The sequence below is a fragment of the Callithrix jacchus genome, chromosome X (genome assembly GCF_049354715.1).
Source record: "Callithrix jacchus isolate 240 chromosome X, calJac240_pri, whole genome shotgun sequence".
Classification (NCBI taxonomy): domain Eukaryota; kingdom Metazoa; phylum Chordata; class Mammalia; order Primates; family Cebidae; genus Callithrix; species Callithrix jacchus.
Genome location: NC_133524.1, coordinates 3,448,276 through 3,466,523, shown reverse-complemented (window position 1 = coordinate 3,466,523; position 18,248 = coordinate 3,448,276). Strand labels below are relative to the sequence as shown.

Genomic DNA, 18,248 nt, shown 5'->3' with positions numbered 1-18,248 from the left:
CTCTGACAAAGAGCACTCCTTCCCCGAGCCCTTGCGGTTCTTGCAGCAGGAGTGGGCGAGGCATGCCCACCCCGGCCCAGGCGCTATGAAGACGCGAGAGGAAGGCTGAGCGCAGAGCCGCGCGGCCAGGGTCCCTTGGCTCCGGCCCGCGCCTCGTCTCCCCGGGGTGGGGCAGGGTGGGGGTGTGCCGAGGCGTGGACTTGGGGAAGCCTCGCGGCGCCGGGAATAAAAGGGCGCCGGCTAGCTGTGCCGCTCTGGGAAGCCGAGCTGCCTCGCCCCCGGCCCCGGGAAGGGCATGGTCCCGGCGGACTCCCGGCCGTGACTCGCGCGCCCCGGCTCGGTGGATGATCCGGGCGCACCGATCCCGTGTGCGGCAGCTTCCCAAGGACAGGTGAGGACTGAGGGTGGCCAGGGCGCCCGAGGGCTAATGTGTCTGCCTGCAGGGGGTGAAGGGATTTGAGAGGCACCCAAGGGAAAAACTGGGGGTAAAGGGCCTGCAGGCAGATTGCACTGTTCCCCAGCACTGTTCGAAGTAGCTAAGAAATAGGATACCTGAATTCCTGCTATTTTAAGTAGCTAAGGATCAGTTAGGGAGGAGAGCTGGATCTTGAAGGAGGATGCACTGAATAGGTTTAATTAAGCCCAGACATCCCAGGCCGCCTTGCCTTACTTTCCCCAACGCGCTCCCCTTCCTTCGCTCTCGCTGGCGACCTTCAACCCCTCCATCCCTCGTGTCTAGAATGCTGCCAACGGAATTCCTAAGCCCACTCTGCTCTTGCAATCGGTGGGGGAAAGGACACTTGAAGGGCCTCTTTCCAAGTTGCTCAGGCTGTGGCTACTTCAAGTCTCCTCTCCCTCCGCTCTCCCCCCCTCCTCCTTCCCCACCTTTTTCCTCCTCCTCTTATCCAGGTTTTCCCTGGAAGAGGGACGACCCAACTCCCAGAATGATCTGAGACGTGCAAAAAAAACCAAACCAAAACAAACAAACAAACCAAAAAACCGGTTAAGTCATCACCGCAGATAGAAGGGGTTTGATATCCCAGTCCCGAGCGGCAGGGACTCATGGGGCCACACCAGCCGCTTTCCGGGAAAGCGCGTAATTCACCCCGCAGGCAGCTCGACGCGACCCATCGGACTCTGGAAGCCGGCCAGGGCGCAGGGCAGCCCCCCTGGCCACTCCAGGTTGTCCGCCCTGGGCCAAGAAGAAAGACTGCCTCAGGCCCCTACCCGCGCCTCCCGGAGGGGTTCGCAGACTGTCTCCGGCGGCCTAGCTGGCCCTGGGCCGCTTTCTCCCCCGCGGAGAGACCCGACCCTGCGTCCCCGGTAGGGTTGTCTAGTGGCCAGTTTCCTGGGTCTCCTGGGAGGTTGGCGCCTGGATGGGAGGCCGGACAGGAAGCGGGGACTAAGGACTCCTCTGGAACGCCCGGGCCAGGTCAGCCTGCAGGCACAGGACGCTGGGGACCGGCGCGGCTGCCCTTGGAACCAGCCCAGCGCGGAGGTCGGGCGCTCAGGCAGGGGCGGGGAAAGCCCCGGGTCTGGCGGAGAGGAAACTCGGAGGACTTTTGCAGAGCTGCAAGAGCCGGTTTGTTCCAGCGCCCAGAGGCGGAGCCTGGACTTGCTTTTTTGCAGAGCTACCTGTGCACCATCAGTTCTTTATGGGCAGCTGCTGGGAGACGCTCCCACGGGCTTAAGAGAATAACCTTTTCTAGGTCACTTAAAGGCAGGCAAAGCTACAGGTTTGGGATGCTCCTCTTTTACAGGAAGGGTTTTAGAATTTTTAATTAGAAGTTCGCGATCGTTCACAACCCAGGCGAATGGGCAGGCGCGCGTTTGTTGTGTATCCCTATTAACTTTCCATGGGTGCCACTATTTTTCAGTGAACTCCAAGAGATGACAAAGGCATTTCCAGGGCACCAAGAAAATAATCACCTCCATTCTAAATGAAGTAGCTGATGCAATCTAGCATTTACCCTGGCTTTTCCATTTTTTTTAAGTGACTTCATTTTTTTTTTTCTGTTTGCCTGAATATATTTCATAAGCAGTCCCATCCTGTTATTGAATGATCAGAGGTCCCCCAAACTTCCTCCCCGACTAACAGCAACTCCCTGCCTTTTCCAAGACAAAACATTATAAAATGATAAGGATAGTAAATAAACCCTGAAATAACAGGATGAATCTCCTTCTAGCGAATACCTCTTTAAGCTCTTCAAGAAGCCAGAATTAAAGGGTTGAGGAATATAATTAAAGGAAAATATATGAATAAACACTTTTCTTGGAAAGTTTTAAATTCAAGCATATACAATATATAATATCTTGTCGTCGGAGGAAGAAACACATTTTATTATTTCTTTTATTATGGAAACGTAAATATAAACTTCTCTTTTCTTGTTCCCATCTCTCTCTCTCCCCCTCCCTCTCTCTATTTCATACCCACAATTACAGAGTGCAGGGCAGACTTTCAAATCATAGTAGCCAAGTCAAGAATCAAGACTATATTCTATAGTCATGATTAAAGTGAATGGCGAAAAGTTTAGAAAAAATCGTAAGTTTCGTCTTTCTCAGTTCCCATGGTTTAAGAGTCACTGCAACACATCGTGTGAAATCCTGGGAAGCTTGAAACCATGATGCACAATTCAAATTTAAAAACTGCCCACAGTACGTCGGTGCTACCTGTGAATAAGCGCATCTCGTGTTGTTGTTCTACCCCAGGTATCCGAGGATCAGGCACCCGGACAAGATGCCCACGCGGGCTCACTGGGGGGCCCTCTCCGTGGTGCTGATCCTGCTTTGGGACCATCCGGGAGCGGCGCTGGCCTGCCCGCATCCTTGTGCCTGCTACGTCCCCAGCGAGGTCCACTGCACGTTCCGTTCCCTGGCTTCCGTGCCCGCTGGCATTGCTAAACACGTGGAAAGAATCAATCTGGGGTTTGTACCACCTTCTTCCTGAACCATCTCAATGTCAGTGCGTGCGTCTTGATCTGGTTTTGCATGTGTGTATGTACATTTACCTAACTTCATATGTACATTTCCTCTGTGTGGCTCTGTTGAGAGTTATGGAGCTGCAGATGGGTAGAATAGAGAGGAAAAGGTTTAGCTCTGCTAAACGCAGCTTTTTGTATGATTACCTGAATATATCCATTGGCTGCCACTGCTGTAAGGTCTATTAACAAGCAGCGTGAACAACTTTAGAGTTTGTTGAGAAATTCCCTTGATAGCATTTATTTAATACATTGTAGAGGTGAATGCATGAGACACACACTCTAACATATGAAGATGATTTACATAGACTTCAGCAACAATTTGAGAATAATAAAAACAATAAGCAGAACATCTGTGCCATTTTATAAGTCATGTAGATGACAGAGTTGTGACTTTGAGGCAATAAAAGAGTTCCTGCAGATTTTGCCTATTAAAAATATCAGCATCTTTTTAAAAACATATTTTGGCATGGCATGCCAGATTAATATATTGGTTTCATTTTATACACACAATGTTTTGGGGACATAAGTGTTAGTTGCTATGAACTACAAGTACTCAACTGCTATTTTAATAGTCAGCAATGATTTGGAGTTCTTCAACAAAATATATTAGCTACTTTCTAGCATCTATCCACAGAACAACTGATTAAATTCGTGTTTGAGAAGTATCCACCATGGAGATGTTTTAGTAAAAATGAAATGGCCAGATTTGAGTCAATGAAAAATAAATGTCAATGTACTTGGACATCTTTCAAAACAAAGTTAACAAACAAATTCTCCTCTATTGGCAGTGGTAGGAGAAGAGAATGAAATGTTGAGATAATAAGATGAAAATTTCCCTAACCCATGGCAACTGACATTTTCTCAATGAAACAGATTTCTCAATGAAATGCTAGTAGACTTTATGAGTTGACCATCTGAACATCCAACCACAATGATGATAGCTCACTGGGGAAAGCAGCTTGGCATTGCCAGAGGAGGGAATAGTAACACATAAGCCAGCTTCCCTTTTTACAATCTTGTATAATGGGCATAAGAAAAAGGAAAGAGGTGCTAAAGCCCGTTTGTTTTATTTACTTATTTATTATTTATTTTTTAAATTTTACTGTAAGTTTCAAGATACATGTGCAGAACGTGCAGATTTGTTACATAAATATATGTGTGCCATGGTGGTTTGCTGCACCTGTTGAGCCATCCTCTAAGTTCCCTCTCCTCGTCCCTCGCCCTGCAACAGTCCCCCGGTGTGTGATGTTTCCCTCCCTGGGTCCATGTGTTCTCATTGTTCAACTCCCACTTATGAGTGAAAACATGTGGTGTTTGGTTTTCTGTTCTTGTGTTAGTTAGCTGAGGATGATGGCTTCCAGCTTCATCCATGCAAAGGGCAAGATCTCATTCCTTTTTATGGCTGCATAGTATTCCATGGTGTATATGTACCACATTTTCTTTAACCAGTCTATCACTGATGGGCGTTTGGGTTGGTTCTGTATCTGCTGAAGCCCATTTGGATCCTGGGGGGTGGCACATGTGATAGTGCAGAACAGAAAGTGGAGCTTTAACTATAACTTCTTTTTCTTCTACCCTTGGTGTACAAAATGGCTCTGTCTAGGAATTGTTTTTTATATGTGAACCATTTTAAGACATGGTCCCACTTGCTGGGATTAGCCACCTCATCTCTCAAACTCAGCACCTTGGCAGGTCCCAAGCTCAGGGTACCATCAGCCAGGCCTTGGTGGAGCCCTCTGAAAAGCATGGGACTGATGCAGAATACGTTTTTTTGAGGTGCTTGGTGCATAGCAGGCTTGTGTGTGTGTGTTGTGTGTTGGGAAGGGGGATGTCAGGCTGGAAATGAGGGTGGGGACAGTCTCTGCATGCACCCTCCCCAAAGAGAAGATGACTTGTTTAATGGCTTGAGACTTACAGCACCAATAAGACTATTACATCTGAAGCTGTTTGCATCTCATTTACAGTTTCTGGGATGCTTTTCTTCCCATTTATTTTTACACTGAAGTACTTTGTAAGTGCAAAACATAACTAACCTCAATTACAACACCATTTCTGATGGTTTTATTTTAAACAACTCACAATAAAGAATGAATTTTAGTGCCCTCAAGGCTTTAATGTGGGAATAAAACAGAGATATTAACATGTTAATGATTCTTTTTCCTATTGACGCCAGTAATCTCTAGAGGCAGTTTTCGGTAATATTAAAGAGAAAAGAAAAATTAAAAACTCCAGAGAATCACTTCACTGCATCAACATCTATTACTTCCATCTGGTTTAATTTGTAATATGAATTAATATACTACTTGAAAAGTCACTAATATCATAGTAGCATTGTTTCAGAAAAATCAATCTCAAATTAGGTAAGAGTCTGGCATCTTGCATTTTGTTGAGGAAAAATACTGAAGCAAAGGCAATGTCTAACAGGTAAAACTCAGGGACTGATTTGTCTTTTAGTCTGGAGAGAATATCAGACTCTCAAGGAATGAGAAATTGTTGGCCAAGTGCTAACGAAGCCTTCTATTCCCACACAGCTGTTTTTAGGGTTCTCTGTCAGCACTGCTGTTTCCTGCTTGGACAAACTGAAAGCATTTCTGAAAATTGCTTTCCAAATATTTTTTTCAGGAACCAACAACATAGTATCCACCTAGAGATAGATTTTCAGACTCTTAAATCTTTTTTCCCTCTATTAAACGACTGGTTTTGATGATGTCTTTCTGCAACTTCGACAGTGCCATACTTGCCTGTTTTATTTTAAGTTCTGCCTTGTGATACTAACGGGAACCTATGACATAATTTTGCAAATATTGTCTGCCATAAACATTTCACAGAGTTGGTTATATATTCAGTGATTGCCAATCAGTAGGTGATGAAGATAGTCTGGACTGTAAACCAAGGGGCTAGTAAGCCACACAACGGCACTTTATGCAGGGTCCTCTCAGTCTCCGGTTAGACTCTTTCCTGAGTGTTGTGCTAATTTCCTAGACTCTCCGCTGATTTTTAGAAGGATGCGAAAATCTTCTGAGAGGGGGTACTCAAGTGATTCCCTGGGCTTCTGTCCCAGAATATCCACCCCATTCTGACATCTGGCACCCTTGGCATCTGCATCTGCAAGCTCTATAATGCCCCTTAAAAACAAGCAGGAGGAAGATGACAGAGTCAGACAGGTTTCTGAGCTGATATGGAGCCCATCCCAGACTTTGAGTGCTTTCCCGAACAGGGAGATTTATTCAGATGTGAAGGGAAATCAACCCGTATTGATCCTTTGTTCCCATTTTCCCTTGTTCTCCACCTTGATAGTTGTCACCAAAATTCTCAGGTTAAGTTTGACATTCAGCTAGCCATGGCTTTCGTTTGAGCCAATCTGTCTGCTTTTCTCAACATCTATCTATCTATCTATCTATCTATCTATCTATCTATCTATCATCTATCATGTTGTCTATCTGAATGTCTGTTATGTGTCTGCCTATAACCTATCTATGTACCTATAATCTATCTTTATTATCTGTCATCCAATCTATCTACCTACCTATCATCTAATTATGGATCTATCAATCTATTTATCATCTGTCTGCCTATCGCCTACCTATCATCTATGTATCATCTATCTACTCATCTATCATCTATTAGTCAATCTATCTATATATTCTCTATCACATATTTGTCAATAATCTACCTACCTATCGTCTATCTCCATCAATCAATCTATCTCTATCACTTATCTTTCTCTGTACCTGTCATCTATGTACCTACCATCTATCTCTGTCATCATCCATCTACCTACCTATATATTATCTATGTATCTATCATCTCCCTGGCTATCTATATATCTACATAGTTATCTATTATCTATCTATGACAGTAGTTGTCAGTAATAGATAAGTGCTCCTGGAGAACATTTGGTGACATCTGGAGACCTTTTTGGTAACCACAACTATGGAAGGAGAATGCAGCACAGCCTTGAGGTAAAATGTGCTGAGTAACATCCAGCTGTGCCTGACCCATTTCAGAGACTGACCCTCAGAACCCTATCTCCTCTGACTGAAGATATGCCTCATTCTTCTGGGCTCTGCTAAGGTGATATTATGTACTCCCAGGGCTCTAGTCCATTGGTCAGTTGGCCAGTCTCCCCTGAACGTGCATGGTGGGTATCCATCTTGGTCTTGAGCCCTGTTCTCCCCTTAGATTATCACAAAATTGTCAAATATTCCATGGCAAATACATTTTCACTCCCACCACTCAGCAATGCCTGCTGACTCTTTCTCTAACTACATTTGGAAATGTTCTGTGTGCCTTCATGCTTACCGCCACACCTATCATGAGCCCAGCATCCCTCAATTTCTCTTCAGGATTCACCTCATTTCAGTCTCCCTCTCTTGCCAAGCTCTGACATGTTTTCCAGGTAGTGGCCAACATTACTGTTTTAACACATACTTCAGTTCATGTCACTCCCTTCCTTAAACCCTCCAATTATTCTCCTTTGTACTTGGGGTGAAGAAAACACAGTCCTTCCCATATCTTCTCAGCTCTTAAGTAACCTGCTCCCTGTCAGTCTCACCTACTCACCTGTTACCATTATTTCCCCTGCTTGCTGCATCTACAGAGATCTCAGCATCCGTGAAATGGAAAAGGATTTTGATGGTGACATCAGTTGCCTTTTGTGTGTTCACCATTCCAGACAGATTTACTTCTAGAATCCTAAATAGCAATGAGGAAAACACATATGCCCAAAGATTATCCAGGATTATAGCAGGGTTTCTTCACCTCAGCATAACTGACATTCGGGGCACTATTACCATTTTCTATAGGATCATTCTTTGTTTTATGTGGTCTTTCTATGCATTCTAAGATGTTGAGCAGCTTCCCTGACCTTCACAGATTAGATTCCAATAGCACCCCCTTCCATAGTTGTGATCACCAAAAATGTCTATGCATGAAGACATATGTTCCCTGGAAGCAAACTTACCCCTGATTGAGAACTACTACCATAGATAAACAATAGATAGATAGATAGATAGATAGATAGATAGATAGATAGATAGATAGATAGACAGATAGACTGATAGATGATAGTTGGTAGATGAAAGGTACGTATGTTGATAGGTAGTTGATAAAATGATCGATAGATGGAAGAGAGAGAGATAGCTGACATGGATTGAAAGATAAATAGATTGATGTGACAGATGAATAGCATATGATAGATAGATTGATTGATTGATACATAGATAGATCATGGATAGATAACACGATAATAGATAGATGATAGATAACATTGATGATAGACTAATAGCTAGATAGGATGATAGACTGATAGATGATAGACACAGACATAAGGTAAATATGTTAGTAGGTAGATGATCAGAGGATAGGTAGATGGAATAGATACAGATATATAGATGATAGATGTGATAGATAAGAGAAGACATAAAAAATATATGTGATAGGTAATAGATATATGATTGATAGCTAGATAGATGGATGTAATGGATGATAGATAACAGATGATAAATAGGTGCGATGGTTGAATATATGATTGACATATAGATGATAGATAATAGATAGGTGTTGGTGTTTAATAGATGATAGGACAATGACAGATACAGACAAGGAGGTGGATAGGCAGGGTTGCACATACTAAGGTAAGGTTTCCAAATTTCTGCAATCTTGATGTTTAGGACTGAATCAGTCTGAGTTGCCGGGGCCACCCTGTGCATGACAGGATCTCGAGCAGCATCTCTGTAGAGAACAAATCAATGACTGTGCCATAAAGCGTGCAAGCTTGGTGAGTCTAAGGAACAGAAACATGACTAATAACGCTGAACTTGATGCCAAACAGCAAAATACCAGAGAGCTAACTAATTGTTCACCAAGAATAGTCTTCTAGAGTGATAAGGCCACACCGAAGTAAACTAAGAATGAATCTCTGGAAACAAAAGAAGGCATCTTGTAACAGTGTTAAGAAAGTGAATAAACTGTAAGTCAACTAATAATGGAGCAAAAACACGGAGACAGCACCCAAACCAAGTTCCTAACTAGGGCCAACAAACCAAACAATGGCTTTTGTGTAAGACAATGTTTGAATGTCTTCCTCCATTAGAAATGCCTTGCCCCAAGAGAGGTGCACACTGTCACACCCCTTTGTTGCTTAACCCCTACTTCAAATCTCAGCTCCCCAGAGAGCCCTTCTACTCTCCTTCCTGCCCTTTAATTATTTCTTTATGAAATTCACAACTACCCAAAATGATCCTTTTCATTATTTTTACCTTTCTAGTCATCCTTCTTGCTAAGAGAGCTGAGTCCTTGCCTATTTTATTGACCCACCCAGAATAGTAACTTGCAGACACATAAAGCTCAAATTATAGCTGCAACTGCACTGCAGAATGAATCCATGCACGTGGAATCTGTAGCAGACATTGCTTTATATTGAGGGAAGTTCAAACAGAACCTGCCTTATTTTTCCTTTTATGTCTCCATCTCTAAAAGAATTAAGCTTGTTTTCAGAGTCAACTAATCCTGAAGGCACATACAAAGATGGCCTGTACAGTGTTTATGCAATTTTTTAAAGTAAAATTCAAATGACATGGCATTCACCCTTGTAGGTGCTACAATTCAGTGCCATTTAGTGCCTTCATACTACTGTGTGTCCATTATCTCTATCTTGTTAGAAACATTTTCACCGCCCCAAAAGGAGACCTCATATGGGTTAGGCAGTCATTCTCCACTCCCTCTCCTCCACCAGCCTTTGGGAACCACCGCTTTGTTTTCTGTCTCTATGAATTTGACTATTCTGAACATTTTGTATACATGGAATTATACAATAGATGAGTGGCCCTCAACCTTTTTGGCATCAGGATCCAGTTTCATGGAAGATAATTTTTCCACAGACAAGGAGGGGAGTGGTTTGGGGATGATTCAAGCCTATTACACTTTTGTGCACTTTATTTCTATTATAACTGCACTGTCATATATAATGAAATAATTCTACAACTCACCATAATGTGGAATCAATGGGAGCCCTGAGCTCATTTTCCTGCAACTACACAGTTCCATGTGGAGGTGAAGGAGACAGATCATCAAACATTAGATTCTCAGAAGGAGTGCACAACCTAGATACCTTGCACTTCACAGTAGGGGTTGTGCTTCGATGAGAATCTAATGCCACTGCTGATCTGACAGGAGGTGGAGCTCAGGCGGTAATGCCAGCGATGGGGAAAGGCTGCAGGTACAGATGAAGCTTTGCTGGCTCACCCACCGGCTCACCTCGTGCTGTGCAGCTCACTTCCTAACTGGTCCAGTACTGGTCTGTGGCCCGGAGTTTGGGAACCACTGCAATAGATGACCTATAGTGGGTTCTTTCAGTGAACCACAGGTTTCAAGGGTCACCACACTGTAGCCTGTGTCAGAGCTTCATTCCTTTTTGTGGTGTGCATCTTGAGCAATGATTACTGTCCCTGCGTAGTGATTTCGCAGAAAGTCGATCTGAAGAGTGAGTGAGAAAATGTGTCAGGTAGACTTCTACTCTGTAGTCAGCATCTCTGAAACGTATGTTTAGACTCGCTTTGCTTCTCACTCATGTGCATTGCATTATTCCTCATGGTTGGTAATTCAGTCAAACAAAAACCTGTGAACAATTCTGAGGATGCCATCAGCAAACCCACCCTGTAAGAGTTTCTTGGCCCTCTCTTGTCTGCTAGATCATCTGTCCTTCTGCTTAAATAAGAAGAAACAAGGTATTCTCTTAAAAATAAAAATGGCGGCTGGGTGCAGTGGCTCACACCTATAATCCCAGCACTTTGGGAGGCTAAGGCAGGCAGATCACCTAAGGTCAGGAGTTCAAGACCAGCCTCACCAACATGATGAAACCTCATCTCTACTAAAAATACAAAAATTAGCCGGGTGTGGTGGCTGGCACCTGTAGTCCCAGCTACTTAGGAGGCTGGGGCTAAAGAATTGCTTGAACCCAGGAGGCAGAGGTTGCAATGAGTCAAGATTGTGCCACTGCACTCCAGTCTGGGTGGCAGAGCAAGACTCCATCTCAAATGAATGAATGAATGAATGAATGAATGAATGAATGAATAAATAAAATAAAAATAAAAATGGCAACTTAGGATGGTCATTATCCACGATTGACACTTCATTTACTCATGAGATAGGAACTTAAAAACCCTGCAAACACAGCAATGACAACAATAATGTCCCCATTATAGACAAGAGGAGCCTCATGGAATACTCTGAATACAACCAAGAATACACAGGGACTATTGTTAAGTACAGGTATCTCGAGACCAAAGCTTCACCTTGTATTCAGAGACCACTAACTGAGGCGGGAGAAGCTATCAATATTTACCTGACACTCTGTTTTATTTAGTAAGTTCAAGCATATGGAATTACGGTGCAAAGTTCCTTGAAAGGTAATGTAACAAAGAAGGAATTAGAAATGTATCAGGTAGATTTCTACTCTGGAGTCAGCTGAAATCGGGTCTGAAATTGTTCATTTGAGTGTCTCTGAGAAAAATCACTGAATGGACGTATTTACGAATATAATAATTCTTGTATGATTTTTTTTAGTTGGTTAACCATGTGTCTTTTATTTATTTATTTATTGGATTTTAGGTTTTGGGGTACATGAGCAGAGCATGCAAGACAGTTGCGTAGGAACACACATGGCAGTGTGCTTTTCTTTCCTTCTCCCCTTCACCCACATTTGGCATATCTCCCCAGGCTATCCCTCCCCACGCTATCCCTCCCCACCTCCCCCTCCCACTGGCCCTCCCCTTTTCCCCCCAATAGACCCCAGTGCTTGGTACTCCCCTTTCTGTGTCCATGTGTTCTCATTTTTCATCACCCGCCTATGAGTGAGAATATGCGGTGTTTCATTTTCTGTTCTTGTGTCAGTTTGCTGAGGATGACGTTCTCCAGATTCATCCATGTCCCTACAAACGACACAAACTCATCATTTCTGATTGCTGCATAATATTCCATGGTGTATATGTGCCACATTTTTCCAATCCAGTCTATTATCAATGGGCATTTGGGTTGATTCCAGGTCTTTGCTATTGTAAACAGTGCTGCAATGAACATTCGTGTACATGTGTCCTTATAGTAGAACGATTTATAGTCTTTTGGATATATACCCAGTAATGGGATTGCTGGGTCAAATGGAATTTCTATTTCTAAGGCCTTGAGGAATCGCCACACTGTCTTCCACAATGGTTGAACTAATTTACACTCCCACCAACAGTGTAAAAGTGTTCCTTTTTCTCCACATCCTCTCCAGCATCTGTTGTCTCCAGATTTTTTAATGATCACCATTCTAACTGGCGTGAGATGGTATCTCAATGTGGTTTTGATTTGCATCTCTCTGATGACCAGTGACGATGAGTATTTTTTCATATGATTGTTGGCCTCATATATGTCTTCTTTCGTAAAGTGTCTGTTCATATCCTTTGCCCACTTTTGAATGGGCTTGTTTGTTTTTTTCCTGTAAATCCGTTTAAGTTCTTTGTAAATTCTGGATATCAGCCCTTTGTCAGATGGGTAAACTGCAACAATTTTTTCCCATTCTGTTGGTTGCCGATCCACTCTAGTGACTGTTTCTTTTGCTGTGCAGAAGCTGTGGAGTTTCATTAGGTCCCATTTGTCTATTTTGGCTTTTGTTGCCAATGCTTTTGGTGTTTTGTTCATGAAGTTCTTTCCTACTCCTATGTCCTGGATAGTTTTGCCTAGATTTCCTTCTAGGGTTTTTATTGTGCCAGGTCTTATGTTTAAGTCTTTAATCCATCTGGAGTTAATTTTAGTGTAAGGTGTCAGGAAGGGGTCCAGTTTCTGCTTTCTGCACATGGCTAGCCAGTTTTCCCAACACCATTTGTTAAACAGGGAATCCTTTCCCTCTTGCTTGTTTTTGTCAGGTTTATCAAAGATTGTATAGTTGTAGATATGTTGTGTTGCCTCTGGTGCCTCTGTTTTGTTCCATTGGTCTATATCTCTGTTTTGGTACCAGTACCATGCTGTTTTGATTACTGTAGCCTTGTAGTATAGTTTGAAATCCGGTAGTGTGATGCCCCTCGCTGTGTTCTTTTTGCTTAGAATTGACTTGGCTATGTGGGCTCTCTTTTGGTTCCATATGAAGTTCATGGTGGTTTTTTCCAGTTCTGTGAAGAAAGTCAATGGTTGTTTGATGGGGATAGCGTTGATTCTGTAAATTACTTTGGGCAGTATAGCCATTATTATTCATAGTATGTATCATTTTTCGGAACATCTGAATATTTATGTTTTCATTGAATGTCTTTATTTCTATGACAAATTGCTCATTATTCCGCTGCCTAACTACATTTTAGTTGCTATTTAACTCGCAGATTCTCATCCTGTCTCTTTTTGTGTCTTGCATGGCTGTGACTTTCCCTTTGATCTCCCTGGTGCCTTGCTATACCCATTTCCTCCAGAAACCCTGCAGCAGTCCTTGACACAGGACAACGTCTGAGTGGCTACAGATGTTATGTTCTTTAACCCACACATGGCCCTCTGAAAAAAGAATCCTCATTAGCATTACTAATGAAGAATTTGAGCTTCCCCAAAGCTCCGTACTTCTCTGGGATAGCTAGCAGGTAACGTGAAGTGTGTCTGACCTCAAAACATGAGGCCTGGCTGGGTGTGGTGGCTTACACTTGTAATCCCAGCACTTTGGGAGGCCAAGGCAGGTGGATCACTTGAGCTCAGAAGCTCAAGATCAGCTTGGGCAACATAGTGAAACCCTGTCTCTACTAAAAATACAAAAATTAGACAGGTGTGGTGGTGGGTGCCTGCAGTTTCAGGTACTAAGAAGGCTGAAGTAAGAGGATGGCTTGAGCTCAGAACGCTGAGCTTGCAGTGAGTCAAGATTGTGCCACCACACTCTGGCCTGGGCAACAGAGCCACACTCTGTTTTAAACGGTTTTATCTCACCTCTAAGAATGTCACCTCTACACACTGGGACCTCCATTCACCACCCAGCTTGCAGTAATCAATGCCTTCCTTCTCCTTTATTATGCTCTGCAGGAAACTGCTAAACTCATAATTGTAAAAAAATGCACCTTTCTTCTCTTACTTGGAATTTTGCCCACTGAGGAGGTTCACGGTCCTTAACATCATGAAATAAAGTTTCATGCCCTTGAATTTCACTTGTCTTTGCAGCACTATCTTCTGGAGAGTTTTGCACCGTGATTACATACATTTGAACTCACTAAATAAAATAGAATCCCAATTAGATATTGATGGATTCTCCCACCTCAGTTAACAGCATCTGAGTGCACTTCGAAGCTTTGGTCTCAAGATACCTGGATTTTACTCTCACTGTATTCTTGAATGCATTCAATGTCTTCTGTGAGTCTCCTCTTCTCTGTAAGGGGGATATCACTGCTGTTGTTACTGTGTTTGTTTGTGGAATATTTAAGTTCCCATCTTGTTTTAGTAAGACCAACATACCACTAGGTGATAGGAAAAAAACTTTGGAATGGAACATTGCATGGTTTAATCCCCTTTTTCCTTATTACTCAAAAAGTTTGGAAAGTTTCTTTTTTCTCTCTTACTTTCTTTTTTTTTTGACATGGGTTTTGCTCTGTTGCCCAGCCTGGAGTGCAGTGGCACAATCGGCTCTCTGCAGCCTCAGCCTCCTGGGTTCAAGTGGTCTTCCTTCCTCAGCCTCCTGAGTAGCTGGGACCACAGGCATGCACCACCATAGCCAACTAATTTTTATACTTTTTGTAGAGACGAGGTCTCACTATGTTGCCCAGTCTGGTCTTGAATTCCTGGGCTCAAGTGATCCTCCTGCCTCAGCCTTCCAAAGTGCTGGGATACAGACATGAGCCGCCATGCCAGGCTTGGACACGTTCTTGAATCTCAGTTCCTGCTGTGGGAAATTAGCCTGCTTCATGGGGTTTAGGTGATAAAGGACAAAAAATAATACAAAGAGGACCAGGCTCAATTCCAGCTAGTCTTCCACCTTCCATGGAATCCAAAGCATGTTCATAAGGTGCACAAATAGCTATAAGCCCAATTCTTTAAATATTTTACCTCTCACCAGCTGACAAAACACTGGAGTAATGCACTAAAAAGAAGAGTGGAAAATGTCATGTAATCAAGAAGAGAGAAACTGTTTATGTGATTGTTCATTAACTGCATGAGTCATAATGATGAATAGGAAAGGGGATCAACTTCTACTGTATTTCCCCATACACCACATTGAATCTATACAACATTATTTCAATAGAAGGTGGGATGCATTTAATTCCATCTGATGTTTTCTTTGCATAAATTGGTCTTAAAAAGAAGAATGCAGTTATGAAAGGAGGTCTTTGAAGAGTTTGAAGCAATCAAGGTTGGTTTTTGAGGGTAGAGCTTATAAATGTCCTGCTCTGAAAACTTCGTCGAGGAAAGGTGCTTCCTAAGGCAGGTTCTTAGGGGAGTTCCTGTTGCTCTTGGAATTGTAGTCCAGCTTTGGGCGCATGTAAGTATGAGGAAACTGGACCATGCTAGCATCTGCTGCATTTAGCTATGAGCTGTTCACCTGTGTTCTCTGCTAGTTGATTTCCTTTTATTTAGGTGATAAGGAGAAGCGATATCAGGCTAGATGTGTTATATCTCAGCAGAAACAGTGATTTATGGTAACAGTGTGCAGGCTTGTCTATTCACTTTTCAAATTGCTTATCCAGGGATCAAGTTTAAGTATTGTTTATGCTATTACCAATATGGCAGCAAGAAATTTCTATATTGGTCAAAAAAGCATCTTTACAATTGTATATGCAACAACAGAAAACCAAAACTTAAAAACAAAAAAAAAATCTAACCTTGAGGACAGGTTACAGGAAAAAGCAAAAAAGAGAAACCTAGCATGTCTACAAATACCATCCATCAGACATGGCATCCTGTCGATGGGAAATAAGAGTGTTGATGTCTAAGGTCAATATTTCTACTGGCCCTTAGCACGGAGCTCTCTCCTTTCTTATGACATGCAAAGTGAATTCCAATGCTGTGGATTTTCCCATCCCTGCTAGTTGTGTGTCCCTCCTTATTACTGCCACTTCAGCACAGAGTTTCCAAGAAACAGACATGTGGAACAGCCTCACGTTGAATTCTAAATCCTACTGATGGACACCAAATACCCTCCTGACCACATTAGCACATTCCAAGTGAAAGTTTTACACAAGTGTTCCTTAACAGAATGAAGACCAAATACCCTCCTGACCACATTAGCATATTCCAAGTGAAAGTTTTACACAAGTGTTCCTTAACAGAATGAAGACCAAATACCCTCCTGACCACATTAGCATATTCCAAGTGAAAGTTTTACACAAGTGTTCCTTAACAGAATGAAGACCAAATACCCTCCTGACCACATTAGCACATTCAAACTCAAAGTTCTCCGTGAATATTCCTTAACAGAATGAAGACAACTAAATACATGCCACTTTCTTCTTGATCCCATAGATACAGAAGGACATAAAGGGATAAAGGTCTTTGGGAATGGCATCCCTATAATCTCAGAATCAGTATTTCATGGCCAGGTGCAGTGGTTCATGTTTGTAATCCCAGCACTTTGGGAGGCCCAGGCAGGAGACTCTAATGAGACCAGGAGTTCCAAACCAGTCTGTGTACATAGCAAGACCCTGTTTCTACAAAAAATTAAAAAATAGTCAGGGTGGTGGCCTGTACCTACAATTGCAGTTACTTGGGAGGCTGAGGTGGGAGAATTGCTGGAGCATGGTAGTTGGAGGCTGTAGTGAGCTATGACTGCACCACTTCAGTCCAGCCTGGGTGATGGAATAAGATTGAAATAAATAAATAAATAAGACACCATTTTACTAATTTCTAATTTGCTCTTGGGCAGGCTAGTGAATGTTTCCCATATGGGAGTTAAGTATTTGCTGTTTATTTTCTTAATTATTATTGTTACTATTCTTTAGGTTTAATAGCATACAGGCCCTGTCAGAAACCTCATTTGCAGGACTGACCAAGTTGGAGCTACTCATGATTCATGGCAATGAGATCGCAAGCATCCCCAATGGAGCTTTAAGAGACCTCAGTTCTCTCCAGGTAAACCACAGCTTTTATAAGCATCACTAAATGCGTCCTGCAGGACCAGTAATAAAGAATGGAAACTATGTCGTTCTCCTTAACGATCAATGCAGTGGCTGCTTTTTACATAAAAGGCCAGCTTCATGACATTACTCTCCAGCCCTTTGTACTGGTTTCTGTTTGGGGTTGTGGCTTTTTAAACTATAAACAGGATGCTTTCGTTTTGTTTGGTTTTCCCCTGTCCTTGTAGGTTTTCAAGTTCAGCTACAACAAGCTGAGAGCGATCACAGGACAGACCCTCCAGGGTCTCTCTAACTTAATGAGGCTGCACGTTGACCACAACAAGATCGAGTTTATCCACCCGCAAGCTTTCAATGGCTTAATGTCCCTGAGGCTGCTCCATTTGGAAGGAAATCTGCTCCAGCAGCTGCACCCCAGCACCTTCTCCACATTCACGTTTCTGGATTATTTCAGAATTTCCACCATAAGACACCTCTATTTAGCAGAGAACATGATTAGAACCCTTCCTGCCAGCATGCTTCAGAACATGCCGCTTCTGGAGAATCTTTACTTGCAGGGAAATCCGTGGACCTGCGATTGTGACATGAGATGGTTTTTGGAATGGGATGCAAAATCCAGAGGTAAGAGGAAAGGAGAGCAGACCACTCCTAGCTGCACACTCTTTTGTCTTTTTGGAGACGGTCCATCCTCCAAGGTTCTTATGTTGACTTATTCATCTTGCCTTGGGTGAAATCTGAGAATCCAATCAGTAAGACAGGAACTCACACCTTAAATGTTACCACTTAAATGTTGAGACACCTTTATTCCCCAATGCAAATGCAGTTATCCCTTAGTGAAACGTAGTGCTCATGTAATCAGTTACATATGGTTGACGTGGCTTGCCATGGAATGGATATCTGGAGGATCATGCCAGCCTTGGACTGCAGCTTAATGTGGGAAACTGGGACTGGGAAAGGGCTGTGAATGCATGTTTCATAAGGAAGTCACAAAGGATGCTTGGAAAAGAGCAGGCTGGTGGGAGAAGTGGCTACGAGGTCATTGTTTTATAGACAGGGAAGCAGTGCTCAGTATTGATCCAGAGAGCTATGACGACAACCAGGGCTTACGTGTAGGACTTGCAGCAAAGTAGGTTGTGCTGCTTTTCCTCCTTTTCTCCTTCCTTCCTTTATTCCTTTTCTCCTTCCTTCCTTTGTCCTTCCT

General features: G+C 42.9%; 1 protein-coding gene across 1 annotated transcript in view; it reads left to right on the top strand.

Moving 5' to 3' along the window:
* The first annotated feature begins 256 nt into the window (after nucleotides 1–256).
* MXRA5 (matrix remodeling associated 5) overlaps nucleotides 257–18,248 on the top strand; it is a 40,047-nt gene continuing 22,055 nt past the window's right edge. Inside the window, exons 1-4 of the mRNA XM_035288246.3 lie at nucleotides 257–391; nucleotides 2,710–2,925; nucleotides 16,916–17,045; nucleotides 17,278–17,668. Of these exons, the coding sequence (XP_035144137.2) occupies nucleotides 345–391; nucleotides 2,710–2,925; nucleotides 16,916–17,045; nucleotides 17,278–17,668 (784 nt within the window). The 5' untranslated portion in view covers nucleotides 257–344. The remainder of the gene's footprint in view (nucleotides 392–2,709; nucleotides 2,926–16,915; nucleotides 17,046–17,277; nucleotides 17,669–18,248) is intronic.